The sequence below is a fragment of the Squalius cephalus genome (assembly GCF_949319135.1).
Source record: "Squalius cephalus genome assembly, chromosome: 8".
In the NCBI taxonomy this organism is placed as follows: Eukaryota; Metazoa; Chordata; class Actinopteri; order Cypriniformes; family Leuciscidae; genus Squalius; species Squalius cephalus.
The window spans coordinates 34,935,309-34,951,915 of record NC_137129.1 but is presented as its reverse complement, the minus strand read 5'-3'; the positions used below and the strand labels follow the sequence as shown (position 1 = coordinate 34,951,915).

Below are 16,607 nucleotides of genomic sequence, written 5' to 3'. Positions count from 1 at the left end.
TACAAATTAACTGAATGGCATTCCCAAGTCACTTCTGTGAAACCTGCAAAATATAAATACCTCACAATGTACGCCATATTATGATGTGGCTCTGGAATACTTGATTCTAATTGGTGAATAGCGCCATCCAGCGGATTGATATTTACTCAATTTTACAATTGTCAATGGCAATGCTGTAGGCTATATCAATCCGCTCATTCAGGCGACTAAAACCGGCGCTACTTTCCCGTCTCTCGTGCGGTGCCACTTTTGGAAGTGTGCTTTATGAAGCTTCGACACATTTACGATTCTTACGAATCTTTTGTTTCGAATCAGTTGTTCGGAACTCGCCAAGTCACGTGATCCTTTTTCGAATCTTGGTTTCAAAACAATTCAAAATTCGGATGGTGCCATTGACAATATTTATGCGTACAGTTAAATACAAAAAGGTGAATGATATTTAATCGCCTCTAATTGATAGTTTGCCACCTAATAATAACGACACCAAAACAAGCATTACACATGAATTTAAAACCTTTATATTTAATGTTAGTTAATTATTTGTAGATTACATTTAGGCACATAGGCATTTTAGATTACATTTAGGCACCTGGAAACATTTGCATGTTGTTTGTTGTTCTTCCTTGACTGCTACTGCAGTCCATCTATTTGCTTTAGCTCAGGATATCTTAATTACAAAAGAACATGTTGCAACACAAGAGCAATGTTTATTTAGGCCAGTCCAGCTGTAGCAGACAGGCATTTGGGAAGTCCCAACAGATTTAGCTCTTGCTCTGTAGACGTGTCAGTACACTGCTGGAGGAGAAAATGTCTTCTCCCTATATATAGAGTTCATGCATGTTGTCAGGATAGTCTTTACTCCTCCTCAAGTCAATGATAAGAGAGCACTTCACGTTTAGATTGTCCCTCTCACCTGCGTTTGTCAGTCACAGCTGAAATGAGCTGTCTGTCTGAGCGCGACACGACGCTTCATTCCCATTGGCTGTGAGCGGATCTGAATCGGAGTCCCATTGGAGAGAAACGCAAACTCGCAATTCCCGAAGTTGCGAAGTTCGCGAGACGGATCGTGCGTGTGGAGAAATTAAACGACAACGGACGGATTAACGCGTGCGACAACTCGACTGAGGCCGTTTTAAGCACGGTAAGCATTTTATATAAGAACATCCGTTTATAATATCTGTAATGCGTTCGTAAGGATTCTTGTTTTGTGCGGAAGAGGGCTGTGCTCATTCAGCACGGCGTGTAGTGTTGCTGAAGGCTGAATTGGCCGCCGTACAGAATGTAAAAACGCAGCCTACGCTGTGCTGTGCATCACCATAATGATGATGACAGCTCGTCACCGAATCGAACATGTCCATCTAAACGCGATAAACAATAGGCCAGGAATTCAGTGAGGCCGTCCGACCATTTTTGGTCACATTTAAGGGTGGCTTTATAATCTGCAGCAGTGTTCTGTGTGTCTGTTATGTAATCGTTATTTTGTTGCTTGCATCGGTTCTCTCTAATTGAATAAATAAGGTTTACGGACTGTGTGGATTATATAATGAGTGTGCTTAGGTTCACTGATGCTTGAGGAATGCAACAAAACAGACTAAAAACAGATACAATTATGTTTCTGTGTTATATTTTCAGTAAATCTGTTCAAAAATATGTTTATGCATTATTTTCTATACATCTGTTCATTATTAGATGTACTTAACTGTATTTTATGTTAGTGAAAGATTCCTCCATTTTCTCACAAATATTGTGTTTTTCCTTGTCTGTCACTCAAAATGTGTCTACACTGTCAGATATAAACACAACGTGTCAAATATGGGATCTAAATATTGACAAATCTAGCATTCACTTTGTGAGTGTATGAATTAACCAAAACTACAACTGTAGATATTCTGTCAGAGAATCTTACAATGTTAACTAAATTAAATTTTGCATATTGAAATAGCCATTAGTAACCCTTTTGTGTCAAATAGTGCTTGCAACTAATAGGACTCACTTAAAATGAAGGAAATTATATTAAATACTCTACAAATTATATGATTTCCCTTTCAATATTTGAGGGTTGACATATCATGGTTGTGTAAAAACATAAATATAAGCACAATTACTTAAAATTTCTTTTTTAAAAACTCACCAGATTCTGTGTGATGTTGTTGTCTAACAGTGTTGTCATATATTATTTTGTGTTTAGTGATTATCTCTGAGAATTCATTTCAAATTTTTAATCTGGCTATTTTTAAAACTAAAGGCAAATTTATAGTATGTTTATTCCATGTTTCAAGAATCAGTGTGCTTCATATTTCAGCCAGATATCAAAATGTAGAATAGTAGTGTGCAGAGTGTTGCTAGAATTATGAAAACAGTGCATACTTATTAACAAGGCAACATTAATGTATGCTAGCACTCATTTGACTGAATATGATGGTCTGTGCAGAACATTAGACATTGGTATTGAACTAATGTGCATGTGGTGATCTTCACTATAGGTGCTGTGCAGAGCCACAAGAGGGCCATGTCTGATAACAGCACCGGCAGCTCCGGGTCATCCAGTAACAGCTGGACGCTTCTCTCTCCAGAGGTTTGCAAACCACTTTGTCAAAATGCTTGTGTCAGTGATATTATCTTTTTAAATGAATGAATCAGGTGTAGTAATGTGCACTTTTGATTTCAGGAAGCTGCTGCCGACCCTTCAGCACCAGTGGATGATGGGACGGAAAGTATTGGGGATGCACCCAGTCTTTCAGAGGAAATAGCAGGTTATTGGAACAGATAATAAACCATTTTGTTTACACAATTGTTCAAAAGTTTGTGGTCAGTTATATATATATATTTTTAACAATTTATACTTTTATTCAGCAAGGACACATTAAATTAATCATAAGTGATGGTAAAGAATTTTGTATTGTTACAAAAAAAATTATATTTCAAATAAATGCTGTTCTTATGAACTTTCTATTCACCAAAGAATCCTGGAAAAATGTGTCATGGTTTCCACAAAAATATTAAGCAGCACAACTGTTATTATTATCATTGATAATAATAAGAAATGTTTCTTGAGCAGCAAATCAGCATATTAGAATGATTTCTGAAGGATCATGTGACACTGCTGTACCAATGTAACCAATTTGTGGGCCAATTGTAACACCAATTTGTGGGCTTTGTAATGTGAAACGGTGTTTATTTCAGGAAGCTCTTTGGAGGTGAGGTCACATGACCCTGAAACTCCAATGATGGAGAGCGTTTTGTCAGAGGAGGGTCACCAGGTCAGTGCATCACCACTGGTATGTACAGCACAGGACGTTCAGTGTCCATTCTATATACCTGTTCACAGTATTTGTTTTGCACACTTTGTTCACACTTTGCAAATCTGACTTGGTTTTAAAATTCAACCTGTCTAAATTTTGACTGCCATTTTGCAGTGATGAAGTCTGATTTGTTTGTTCAGACTGTGTAGCCAATATCCATTCAAGAATGTCTCCAAAAAATCTGAAAACGCCATACTCTTCAAAATAACGTTTTTATTAGCATTTATGATTCCATGAATAACCTTGAAAAGATGCTATATAGTGAAAAAAGGTTCATTAGATTATTAATATTTTCTTCACAGTAAGATTAAAAAGAATTTCACTGAAAGGTTCTTTGAGGAACCAAAAATAGTTCTTCTATGTCATCACTTTTGGACTTCCTTTATGTGCACTTAAAATTGAATCCAACTTAAACTACAATATTTCTGTAAATATTTGAAATGGATTACAAACCTCTTTTTCCCTGTTTAACCACTAATTCTACTAAAGGTGGTGTCTGTCATCTGAATTTGTTTCTCGATACTCAATGTCAAACTGTTCCCTCCCAAAACATTTACAGTTGTATGTTGTCTGATTATCCAGATTTGCCAGGAAACATCCCCGGATTTCTTTGAGGAAATGGCAGCATCTGGCCATGCGGATGTTGAGCTTGATCCTGAGATCCATGCTCCTGTCATCCATGACACTATCACCAGTTCTCCCCCTGACAGTGACCTTCTGGGCGCTGTTCCCTTCAGCATCACTACAGAATCAGCCTTCCAGTTTTCAGAGGAGACGGTCCTTGACGAACCCACTGAAGAGGACGTAACTGATATCTTCTCCGGCCAGCATGTTCCAGTCCAAGAAAGCCCCGCCCCGGAACCAGAGCCCAAAATCACCTCGACTCCCGAACCATTCAGAGAAATGAGCTCCTCTCTCGATGTCTCTGATGTTACCGCAGATATAAGCCCCGCCCCTAAAACTATTGAATCTTCTTCAATCCCTGTGCTTGATATTCATGCTGATGTACATCCCACCCCTGAAACCCCGCCCCTGGCCCCGCCCTCTGAGGCTGATACAGGCTTTGGTTCCACAGCAGAAAGCCCCGCCCCTTACAGCCCTTATCCAGAAACCATTGGTTCGGTTGAGACTGAGGAGGAGCCTACTTTTGAGAAAGACGATATAGAGCTGCCAGATAAATTCCCTGATGTGATCAGAGAGCCAGGTATGACATTGAATTTTTTTTAATAATTAATAAATGTGCAATAAACTCTTTTTCCTTTCTTTTTCATGATACTTAGTCTTCGTATTGTTTTACTGAATATTAATAAATAAATATATACATATAATAAAATACTGGTATAATAGTTTAATTAGTATATCTTTTAACTTCTCATATTTTGTCTTTGATATATATACTATATATATATATATATATATATTTTATATATATATATATATACTGAACAAAATGATAAACTTAACACTTTTGTTTTGCCCACATTTATATATATATATATATATATACAAGTAAGAAAAACAGACTATATACAGTGAGGAAAATAAGTATTTGAACACCCTGCTATTTTGCAAGTTCTCCCACTTAGAAATCATGGAGGGGTCTGAAATTGTCATCGTAGGTGCATGTCCACTGTGAGAGACATAATCTAAAAAAAAAATCCAGAAATCACAATGTATGATTTTTTAACTATTTATTTGTATGATACAGCTGCAAATAAGTATTTGAACACCTGAGAAAATCAATGTTAATATTTGGTACAGTAGCCTTTGTTTGCAATTACAGAGGTCAAACGTTTCCTGTAGTTTTTCACCAGGTTTGCACACACTGCAGGAGGGATTTTGGCCCACTTCTCCACACAGATCTTCTCTAGATCAGTCAGGTTTCTGGGCTGTCGCTGAGAAACACAGAGTTTGAGCTCCCTCCAAAGATTCTCTATTGGGTTTAGCTCTGGAGACTGGCTAGGCCACGCCAGAACCTTGATATGCTTCTTACAGAGCCACTCCTTGGTTATCCTGGCTGTGTGCTTCGGGTCATTGTCATGTTGGAAGACCCAGCCTCGACCCATCTTCAATGCTCTAACTGAGGGAAGGAGGTTGTTCCCCAAAATCTCGCAATACATGGCCCCGGTCATCCTCTCCTTAATACAGTGCAGTCGCCCTGTCCCATGTGCAGAAAAACACCCCCAAAGCATGATGCTACCACCCCCATGCTTCACAGTAGGGATGGTGTTCTTGGGATGGTACTCATCATTCTTCTTCCTCCAAACACGTTTAGTGGAATTATGACCAAAAAGTTCTATTTTGGTCTCATCTGACCACATGACTTTCTCCCATGACTCCTCTGGATCATCCAAATGGTCATTGGAAAACTTTAGACGGGCCTTGACATGTGCTGGTTTAAGCAGGGGAACCTTCCGTGCCATGCATGATTTCAAACCATGACGTCTTAGTGTATTACCAACGGTAACCTTGGAAACGGTGGTCCCAGCTCTTTTCAGGTCATTGACCAGCTCCTCCCGTTTAGTTCTGGGCTGATTTCTCACCTTTCTTTGGATCATTGAGACCCCACGAGGTGAGATCTTGCATGGAGCCCCAGTCCGAGGGAGATTGACAGTCATGTTTAGCTTCTTCCATTTTCTAATGATTGCTCCAACAGTGGACCTTTTTTCACCAAGCTGCTTGGCAATTTCCCCGTAGCCCTTTCCAGTCTTGTGGAGGTGTACAATTTTGTCTCTAGTGTCTTTGGACAGCTCTTTGGTCTTGGCCATGTTAGTAGTTGGATTCTTACTGATTGTATGGGGTGGACAGGTGTCTTTATGCAGCTAACGACCTCAAACAGGTGCATCTAATTTAGGATAATAAATGGAGTGGAGGTGGACATTTTAAAGGCAGACTAACAGGTCTTTGAGGGTCAGAATTCTAGCTGATAGACAGGTGTTCAAATACTTATTTGCAGCTGTATCATACAAATAAATAGTTAAAAAATCATATATTGTGATTTCTGGATTTTTTTTTTAGATTATGTCTCTCACAGTGGACATGCACCTACGATGACAATTTCAGACCCCTCCATGATTTCCAAGTGGGAGAACTTGCAAAATAGCAGGGTGTTCAAATACTTATTTTCCTCACTGTAAATAACATAAAAATATTTAGATAATTTTTTTTTATAAATTCATTTATATATTCAAAATATTTAGTTTGTATTGTTGGACTTAATTATAATTATTTTATTATCATTATCAAAGCATTATGTATTTGAAGAGTAGATAAAAGCGTCTGCTAAATTATTACATTTGCGCTGAGCAAAATGTTACAGCTTTAATATATTATGTTATATTAAAATGTTTAAAATGTTATATTAAAATGGTGGAGAACATCTATTAAAAGAAAACAAATTACAAACAAATTAGTTCCATTTCGACCCACATTTACCACATTTCTCCTAATCTTGCTTCTCCTTATTTTCTTCTGTATCATACAGAATCTCTTGGTGCTGAATTCCCAGCGGGCACCTCAGCAGAAGATGATGGTCTGAGACTCAGACATGTGCAACCCACCATAGTGTTGAAGCGAAGCTCTGACGAGGAGGAAGAAGACGAGGAGGAGTTTAACCTGCCAGTGAGGAAAGAGGAGAAACGAGGTTTCTCTTTGAATCAGCTCATAGTGGGCGCATTGGTCCTGCTCTGTGTTGGATCCTTCTTTTTCTCCGGTGAGTTTTGTGTGGCAGTGATGCAACTCTTAAAACATATTTAGAAAAGTCACATTTTATAACTGGTCCAACAAAACGTTTAACATGACATCACACATTACATCGGTTGGGCATGACCATTGAGTGATTCATATTTGGTCAATGGTTATAAATACATACCACATTATATCCATTAATATCCCATTTTCAGTGGTTGCATTCATGTTATTATGCCTCCAGGTTCTGTGGTTGACCCGTCTGATGGTAGGTTCATAGTTTGAGCTAGGTGGCAGTATATGCTTGCGTTTGAGCTGTGGATAGGAGTTGCCCTCCAGGGCTAACGGTAGAGTTCGTTCCCATCACATATTCACATATCACATATTCAAACTTCAACAAGTGAGTGGGAAAAAAAGGTACATTTACCTGAGGGCAGTCTCTATCATCACCCAGGATGCACTGCTTTACCAAGGGGCTTATGAGCTGGTTGCTTCTACTCTTACCTTTTAAAGTTGAAGTGTATAATTTTTGTGCCACCACTAGTGACATTTTTTGCCAAAAACACTTTCATTGCTCGGACAAACAGGTAGCTCCTCAAATGTACAGGCCACTTAAACAAATTGCAATTTGGTGCCACTTTTGGCAAGAAATTACACACTTCACCTTTGTAATTCTTTAATGTCAGTAATGGCTGTCTCACCCTGAAATGGCTTAATGCTGAGATTCTGCTGACATGAAGTTTTTGTAGAGGTTACCAGGGTTACTAAATCAAAAGGCAAATCTTTATTAGTTTTTTGTTGTTGTGTAAACTGTCGAATTTGATAACACGCACTACCGTAAAAAAGTATGGGGTCGCTGACATTTTTTAAAATGTTTTTAAAAGCAGTCTCTTCTACTCGCCAAAGCTACATTTATTTAATGAAAGACAGTAAAAACAGTTATATTGTGAAATGTTACAGCTGTATCTATTTTAATATATTATAAAATGTAATTTATTCCTGTGATGCAAAGCTGAATTTTAGCATCATTACTCCAGCCTTCAGTGTCACATGATAATTCAGAAATCATTTTATCAATGCTGAAAACAGTTGTGCTGCTTGATATTGTTTTGTGGAAAGCGTGATACATTTTTACAGGATTCTTTGATGAATAAAAAAAGTTAAAAGAACTATATTTATTTGAAATAGAAATCATTTGTAACAATGTAAAGGTCTTTACTGTCTTTTTTGATTAATTTAATGCATCCTCGCTGAATAAAAGTATTAATTTCTTTAAAAAACTAATAATACAAAAACTTGCTGACCCCAAACTTTTGAACAGCAGTGTGTTCCAGAGAGACCTGGTTCATATATCCAGACACAACATGCCAGTGAAAGACAGTTTAACTCCAGAATTGTGTGACTGCTGTTGCATTAACTACACTGACTTTTACTTTCATCATTTGAGTTTTTGACACTAACAGTTTTATAATTCACTTCACCTTGTCTATGCATTCTCAACAAACATTACAAATCCATTTTCTCTCCTGCAGATGATTTTGATGGTTCAGAATTAAGTGACCAGGTTAGTGCATTGCTTTATTCTCTTTGCTGTGTTCTTTTATTATTGACAAGTTGATTTCACCTGTGGCAGTCTCTGAGGATTTGTACCTTTTTCCAGGAAGTCCTTGATAAACTTGCTCAAGAGAATAAACAAATTAATATATTGGAGGCTCAGATTGAGGTTAGTCCCTTCTCTACCTTCGTATAAAAAGTTTTTCTTCTTAATGCCATGAAAGTGTTTGAGTTTTTTTCTTTTGCATGCGAATGCATTTTTCTACTAAGTGGGCTTAATGCACTTTCTATACAGTGTACCAGGAGATTATTTTAAAATGTTGAATATGATGTATTTTTCACGATCAGTCACAGAAACAGGAGTTGGACCGGGCTCTGAAAATGGCAACAGATATGTATAGCACTGAGAAAGGAGTGCTGGAAAACGAGAACACTAAATTGAAAGAACAACTGTCTGAACTGCCTGGTTTAAAAGACGAACTACAGACACTGAGAGCACGAGTTGCTGAGCTCGCAAAGCTTACAGGTATGATGAGGAAGAGTGGGAACGGCACATGCATAGTATTTGAATTGTAAAACTCAACATTTAAATTTGGATATTGTGGAAAGGGCTCTGAATGTACTTGTAAATTTAACAGCCAAAATACATCTTTTGGTTTACTAAGATGAATCAGGTTGTTAGCTTTTTTTTTTAGCAAAACAAACAAAAATAAAAAGGGCAAAGTTCTATTAAATTGATCACAAGTGTTACAAATTATTTCTATTGCAAATAAATGAAGAAATTCATCAAAAATATTAAGCAACACAACTGTTTTCAACATTGATAGTAATGTCTCTTGAGTAGCAAATCAGCATATTCGAATGATTTCTGAAGGATCATGTGACACTGAAAATAGGAAAAAAGTATTAAAACTGTTATAATAGTTCACAATATTACTGTTTTTACTGTACTATTGATCAAATAAACGCAGCATAAGATACTTTTTTCAAAATTATTAAAAAGTCTTACTGACCCCAACCTTTTGAACGGTAGTGTATATTTATGTGCACAATAAATATTGGTAATGTAGAATGATATCAGCAACATATTGGTGATCAGCTGATTTTTTTTCTTATTTATTGGTATATGTCAATATTGGATATTTCATTGTGCATGCTCATGTCTTTTATATGCACCCTGCTGTTCAAAAGTTTGGGATCAGTAAGACTTTTTAAATGTTTTTAAAATAAGTCACTTTGGCTCTCCCAGGCTGCATTTATTTGATCCATAATACACTAAAAACTGTAATATTATTACAATTTTAAATAACAGTTTTCTATTTTAATATATTTTAAAATATAATTTCTTGCAGTGACGCAAAGCTGAATTTTCAGCATCATTACTCCAGTCTTCAGTGTCACATGATCCTTCAGAAATCATTCTAATGTGCTGATTTGCTCATTCTATTCTTGTTATAAATTGTATTATTTAGAAAAAATAGCATGGAAATATATATATTTTTATATATAATAAATATATCATTTTTATATAATCTTTTTTTTTTTTGCAAAGTCTGCAGTGTATTCTTCTATCTGTTTTTTTTCTCCATCAGTTGAAGATCTTCCACAACAGGCCCCTGACTCTGGGTCTCCGCCTTCCACTACTGAGTCTAGTCCAGAAGGAACTGAGAAACACTGGGATAAGAAAGAGGAACTCAAGCGGCAGAAAGCTCTTTTGGAGGAGAGCAGGACGAGGCTGGAGGGAATGAAGAAACAGGGCTTGAGGGAGAGCTTGGTGGAAATGCAGAAGAGACTCTCCAAACAGGTGGACCAGCTCGGCAAGCGGGAAGACTGGAAGAGGAAACACCAGGAGCACAAAGGAGAAAAGAAGGAATGGGGCAGAAAGAAAGAGCATGACAGTCACTGGAAGAAGGGTGAAGCAGGGAGCGGGAAAGAGTGGAAGCGTGGGAAGGACAAAAGGAAAGATCATCTCAAGAAGTACAAAGAAGAATGGGACCACAAGAAGGATGAGAGAAGGCAGGAGAGGGAAAAAAGACAAAAGGAAAGACCTTGGGAGGCCAAACCTTCCAAGCATCATCAGCACCACCATCATCACCACAAGGAGCAGGTAGACTTCTGGAAACACCAAGAAGAGAAGCTCAGGAGGAACCGACATCATGCCGAGGGCTGCCATGGCGTATCCAACTGCGCTGATGCCGAGGGGCTTGTTCCTGTGAAGCTCGTGGAGTTTCAGGACCTTCTTGAGATCTACCTAAGCAAACTAGAGGGAGTTCCTCAGGAAAGCAAGGAGTCTCTCAGCCGCCTCACTGCCCAGTTCTTCAACGGCGGCTTTTTCGCTCACGACAGAATGCTCTTCAGCGACTTCGCCGAGGACGTTGCGGATATCCTGGAAGATCTGGCTGATGGTTTAGAAGATGAGCAGCATGACAATGACAATGATTCCCTTGAAGATGAGATGGAGGAGTTTGAGAAAGAGGCACTGTTAAAGTTCGCCGCACCTTTGGCGTAATTGGTGCCGCCCACCCTAGAAACTAAGTTGAACGGATGGAAAAACACTACGTGAAAGAAAACATAAAGAAACAATCTTAGCTGTTACTTTCCCTGGTCTTTACGGACTGTAGATGTAGTTAAATGCATTGTGTGTGAGGATTCTCCCTTCGGAGTCTTGTTCTTAGTGAAGTCCCACCTGTGTGTTGGGTGTCTTGGTCCTGTTCTTCAACGCCAAACCCTTTGACTCTTGCTTGCTGTGTAAAGAATCAGTCATCTTAAGCATTAAGTGTTTGCACATGAATGAAACTGCTTTACTTGCAGATAGATCAATCACCTAGGACATGTGGAGTTGTGAACGAGGAAAGTAACTGGGAAAGTGCAATGAGATCGGAAAAGAATGTCCCTATTTAGTTACCTGAGCTCCCAAAATCGACTTAAAAACAATAAAACGTAGAATGTCAGGATTTTTATTTTAGTTATTTAGCTTTTATTTTTGTTTTAAATCCTGGTTTCTTCGCACATACCCATGATTTTGCTTACTAAGCTGGTGTCAAACTGGTTTCTTTTTAAGTTTTGTTTGTAGAGATTTTAGAGGTCATTGTAAGCTTTCGGTTTCTTACCCCAACTCAAGTTCTACTCACACTTAATTTAAATTAGAAAACAAAATGAATGTTTCTTTCCTTTATGGAATTTGATATGTTAGATTATGTGCCTTTACTATTGAGCAAGGAATGCTGGTACTGAAAAGAACGGTCTGCCCAACACAACTGAAATGGAACTGGAGAAAGTTTCAATAATTGATTAGTTTGCACTGTGGTGATGTGGACATATATTTATATCCTCTTTCTATCTTAGGAAAACAGCCATCGTAATGAATCATCAAGATCATTTGATTATAGCTGTGTTATTGTTTTGCTGCACTCTTCTGGGGGTGAATACCATATAATTTTTGCCTTTTCTTGTCCAATTTGTAAATATAAGAAAAAAAAGTTATTTAATGGAACTTATAATTTAAGGTAAGTTATAATATGGCACAGTGATATTTAATATGAAAGGAAACTTAAAACCACCTACAAGACCAAATGTCACAATGTATCAATTTATGATGATTATTAAAACTATGTTCCATTGCCATGAGAATTCTTCTTTATTAAGGGATTGCATTGTTCATTTTATTTTATTTCATTGTTTATTTACAACTGACAAAACAGAAATTGGTGATTCCTTGAGGATTTCTGGTCTCATTTATATTTTTACCTTTGAAAACTCCCGTTTAAAATGATTAAATTTAAGATGAAGTTTTTGGGTTAATATTCTGCATACATGCACATGTCACTATTGACCTCTAAAACGGATCTGCGTGACGTATGAGTGAGGGCTTTGTATGTCTGTTGATGCTGAGTAAGTTTTGATGGAGTTATCAGATGAAGTTTCCCTGATGACAGATGTTTGGATTGACAACATTAAGGAAACCTGATAGGGAGGTGTAGAGTAATCAACAGACATGTTAAGTTGTGCTAGAAATAATCGCAAACAAACGGATTTCTATAAATGCATTGTGTGTGTGGTCCTGTTGAAGCCAATGTGAGGACGAAATGTTTCATTTAGACACTTTTGGTCCCCATGAAGAAAACCGCTTATAAATCATATGGAAAAATGCTATAAGTTTTCTGTGAGGGGTGTGTTCAGGGTTATGGAATAGAATATACAGTTTTTACAGTTTAAAAATCATTATGTCTATGGGAACTCCCCATAAAACATGTAAACATAATGTGTGTGTGTATTATGGTTTACTTGTGAGGGCCAAATGTCCTCACTTATATAGGGAAATATTATGACAACCAACCATGACGACATTTTACTGGTCTTCACTACTTAAAAAGGCTTATAAATTGGCCCAAACACATTTTTATTTATAGTGTTTTGCGCACGTTTCTGTGAGGGTTGTGTTTAGGGGTAGGGGTTTGGCGATAGAAAATACCATTAACTTGATCTAAAATCAATGGAAGTCTATTCAATGTCCTCACTAATATAGTGAAACAAACTTGTGTTTGTATGTATGTGTGTGAAAGAGATTGCTATGGAAACATTTAAGCAGGAGATAGATAAGAAAATCCTGACTTGTGAAATGGAGCAGTGGGCGTGATTTTTGGTTTTCCGCTGAGTTTGGCGGTCTGATGAAGAGGATATAAGGTGAGAGGTGGTCATTTAAACACAACTCCAGCCAGAACATCACTCCTCAGCCCAGGTAAGCCTATTATACTTCTGTTGGACATCTTTTTTTTATTGAATCATTTTTAGTATGCACATTTACTCACCCATGTGTATATTTTTCTTTGTGAGACACAAAAAGACTTGCCTAGCAGAATGTTCAAGCTGCACTTTCCCATAAAATTAAAGTGGTGTATCACCATCTACTTTCTCTGTATGAATAAAAAAGGTTTGGAAGTGATGGCAGAATTGTCCCTATAAAAATAAGCATGATCACCATATATTTTTGCACATTTATTACTGATTGTCTTGATTTATGTTTTTTTTTTTTATTGTTTTAACCTCAGATACACTTGAAATAAGGTTATTGTAAGTCTCAGACCAGATTTGTCCATTCGAAAGGACTAACCTGTATATTACCTTCTAATCTCCAGCCACCGAACCATCCTGCTCCCTAAATCATGGAATCTGCCATTAACGTGCTCGTCTCCCAGTTCAAGATTTATGCCGGGAAGGATGGCTCTGCAAATACATTGAGTAAGGAAGAGTTTCAGAGCTTGGTCACATCCCAGTTACCTAACTTCGTAAAGGTAAGCCTTTTGAGTTATTAAAGCATAACAAATGTTCAGTAAACTTCATATTTATATTCCTAAGTTCAGGTCTACACTTAAAGGGACAGTTCACCCAAAAATAAAAATTCTGACATCATTTACTCACCCTCAAGTTGTTCCAAACCTGTATGAATTTCTTTCTTCGGCTGAACACAAAAGATGATCTGAAGAATGTCGGTAACCAAACAGTTGATGGGCCCCATTGACCTCCATAGTACATTTTCCCATACTGAGGAAGTCAATGGGGTCCATCAACTGTTTGGTTACCGACATCTTCAAAATATTTTATTTTGCGATCATACAGAAATTCATACAGGTTTGGAACAGCTTGAAGTTGAGTAAATGATGACAGAATTTACATTTTTGGATGAACAATCCCTTTAAATATAAAGTTACTATTTGGAACCCATTTAGTTCTTAGTAAGTAAAAGGAACCAGTACATTGAACTTAAAAACTAATCATGTAACATCAAAAGCTTTTTTTTCTTCTTACTTTAAATCTCCACAGAACAATAAAACCAACTCAAAATGGTTCTTATTAAGAAGAGGCATGCCTGCTGAATCTAAGGTGCTGCAAAGAACTATTATTTTTAGCTATAGATACTATTAAAAATATTGAACTATGTAGACATATTAAACAAAAGAAAAACAGAATAAGGACAAATTAAAATGGAAAATATGAAAATAAAAACCAATTCAAACTATTAATAAAAATGTATCAACATGTACAGCAAAATTAATTCTTATTTTACTATTTTTTTATTATTATCTGTGACCTTTAATACTGGATCTTTTAAAAGTGTTTAAATAAATGAAGGTTATTTACAGTGTTTGATTAGCATTCTATGTTGTGAGATTTGAGAAGAATGCACCAAAATGGATAAGAGTACCGTTTTAGAGGCCTGGTGCGAGTTATTAGTTAACCACATCCCAGTCCTCTAGTCTAAAGAATTCCATGTGAGTCACATGTTTGTGATTTTGTGGAGGAAATAACACATCCTTCCTTCAGAAAACTCTAAGATTATAGAAAGGTTACTGCTAGTGTGCATGAAAACAAACCAGCTGCTTTCATTATGTCTTCATCTAAACTATGCCAGAGACAATGGAAAAATGCCACATCAGAGCATTTTCTGTTTGGCCCATCCAGAACAGGAACTCCCCCCCACACTAATAGGTCAGCAGAAAAGAATGCAGAGTACCAGTGACGATCACTAGATGGAGACACTATCATTGCAAGTGCATATACACGACTAATTCAATGTGTTCTCTCACAGAATTCCTCTGACCCAGCCACCATTGACCAGCTCATGAGCTCATTGGATGCGAATAACGACGGAGAGCTGACCTTCCTGGAGTTCTGGCAGCTTATTGGCAATGTGGCGAACCAACATGGCGGCTTTTAGCCAATGAAGAAATATTCCGTAATGCCATCCAATCACTTTAATTTCACCTTGTGACTTCCTGATGTAATTATAACATAGGCCGTGCTGTTGCCCAGTTAATGATTCTCCCAGGTGACGGAAAATAAAAGCTTTGTTTGATTCTCAAGGTAATATTGCCTTGCCTCTTTATTGACCATGCAATATAAGATTGTTCTCTTCCATTCTTTTGTGTAGCGCATCTGATTTAATAGCATCATTTCATGGTAACTCAACACCAGCCTGAGGCTCTCAAGTATCATATTGCACATGCAGCGGCTTAGATTTAGATCTTCAAGACTGTCAAAGCCAGTTACGATACGTCTTTATTGACACGTTCAGTCTCCAACACAATATAAAGCAGGTGCCGGCAGTTGCCTTGCTTACAGGTGTGGCTTGACGAAAGGGCGTTGGTTTCTTTTGGATAATAAGGGAGATTTAGATCTTATTTGCAAGTGCTATACTGAAGTAAACTGAGTACACAAATTTTGAGCTGCCTGAAGAACATTGGCTGTCAATTTAAAACTGCCTTGAGAGATGCATCAAGATTTTAATTTGAAACCTTTAGCCCAACAATAGACGACTCATGTGGGGTGAACAAAATTTGAACCTTTTTATGGAATAAAAATGAGTCAAAAGTGAACTTTGTAGCATGATCAAAAAAGATGTGAGGCGGGCGTGACTAAAGCATGACCATAGTCCACACAAAGTGACAGCAGTCAGTACAAACCACTTTACATAGGCGGTGCCTCTTGTAAACACATAATCATAGTAAAGTTCGGGCACTGGGATATGACTATATGTCTCCCCTGAGGCCTGTTAAAGGCTGTCTGGAGATTTATCACAATACAAAGCATTCCAGTTAGCAAGAATCTTGACCATATTAATTCCTGCGGCGTTTTAAAAAATAAAGCACTTTGTTGTCTCTATATTTCATGTGAATTAATGTATTAGAGGCAAATATTTGCCCCCTGGAATTGATTTTCAGGAGCAGTTTTTACCCTTATTTTCTAAGTATATAAACATGCAGAGTGTCATTTATTTATGACATATACTTGGACTGAAAAAAAAAAGAAAAAAAGAAGAATTCAAAATGTAGGCCTATAATATGTCTTTAATATGTCTTTAATAAATATTTGTCACCACTGTGTGAAGATTACACAAAAAAAGTTGCTGCCTTAAAAAAATAACTTGGATGTTTAAGTCATTTCAACTTAAAAAATACATTAAACTGACTTACAAACATGAGTTGAATTTTGTATAACTTATCAAAATAAGCGACTTATTTAATGAGTTAAAGCAGTGTAAAAACTGCCTCTTTTTTTTTTCAGTGT

General features: G+C 37.2%; 2 protein-coding genes across 5 annotated transcripts; both read left to right on the top strand.

Moving 5' to 3' along the window:
* Nucleotides 1-736: 736 nt before the first annotated feature.
* Nucleotides 737-12,165, top strand: pbxip1a (pre-B-cell leukemia homeobox interacting protein 1a). Of its 4 annotated transcripts, none has more exons than XM_079878350.1 (11): nt 737-1,141; nt 2,484-2,575; nt 2,669-2,753; nt 3,184-3,278; nt 3,885-4,506; nt 6,787-7,014; nt 7,234-7,257; nt 8,522-8,553; nt 8,650-8,712; nt 8,892-9,069; nt 10,136-12,165. In XM_079878350.1, exons 2-11 carry the CDS (start codon nt 2,510-2,512, stop codon nt 11,050-11,052), a joined length of 2,310 nt encoding a protein of 769 aa, XP_079734476.1. In that variant the 5' UTR covers nt 737-1,141; nt 2,484-2,509; the 3' UTR covers nt 11,053-12,165. The 4 variants fall into 4 exon arrangements, with proteins under 4 accessions (XP_079734476.1, XP_079734478.1, XP_079734477.1 ...); XM_079878351.1 differs by having other exon boundaries at nt 771-1,141; nt 3,184-3,260; XM_079878352.1 differs by lacking the exon at nt 7,234-7,257 and having other exon boundaries at nt 753-1,141.
* A 1,039-nt stretch (nt 12,166-13,204) lies between these two features.
* Nucleotides 13,205-16,202, top strand: s100a11 (S100 calcium binding protein A11). The gene is made up of 3 exons (XM_079878343.1): nt 13,205-13,281; nt 13,679-13,834; nt 15,130-16,202. Exons 2-3 carry the CDS (start codon nt 13,706-13,708, stop codon nt 15,256-15,258), a joined length of 258 nt encoding a protein of 85 aa, XP_079734469.1. The 5' UTR covers nt 13,205-13,281; nt 13,679-13,705; the 3' UTR covers nt 15,259-16,202.
* The last annotated feature ends 405 nt before the right edge of the window (nt 16,203-16,607 follow it).

What these genes read in the sequence shown, in the direction of transcription:
- pbxip1a (XM_079878350.1), top strand. Translation starts at nt 2,510, where the DNA reads ATGTCTGATAACAGCACCGGCAGCTCCGGGTCATCCAGTAACAGCTGG. An exon ending in AGGTCAGTGCATCACCACTG is followed by an intron (nt 3,279 to 3,884) that starts GTATGTACAGCA and finishes CTGATTATCCAG; the next exon opens with ATTTGCCAGGAAACATCCCC. An exon ending in TGTGGTTGACCCGTCTGATG is followed by an intron (nt 7,258 to 8,521) that starts GTAGGTTCATAG and finishes TCTCTCCTGCAG; the next exon opens with ATGATTTTGATGGTTCAGAA.
- s100a11 (XM_079878343.1), top strand. Translation starts at nt 13,706, where the DNA reads ATGGAATCTGCCATTAACGTGCTCGTCTCCCAGTTCAAGATTTATGCC. An exon ending in AGTTACCTAACTTCGTAAAG is followed by an intron (nt 13,835 to 15,129) that starts GTAAGCCTTTTG and finishes GTTCTCTCACAG; the next exon opens with AATTCCTCTGACCCAGCCAC.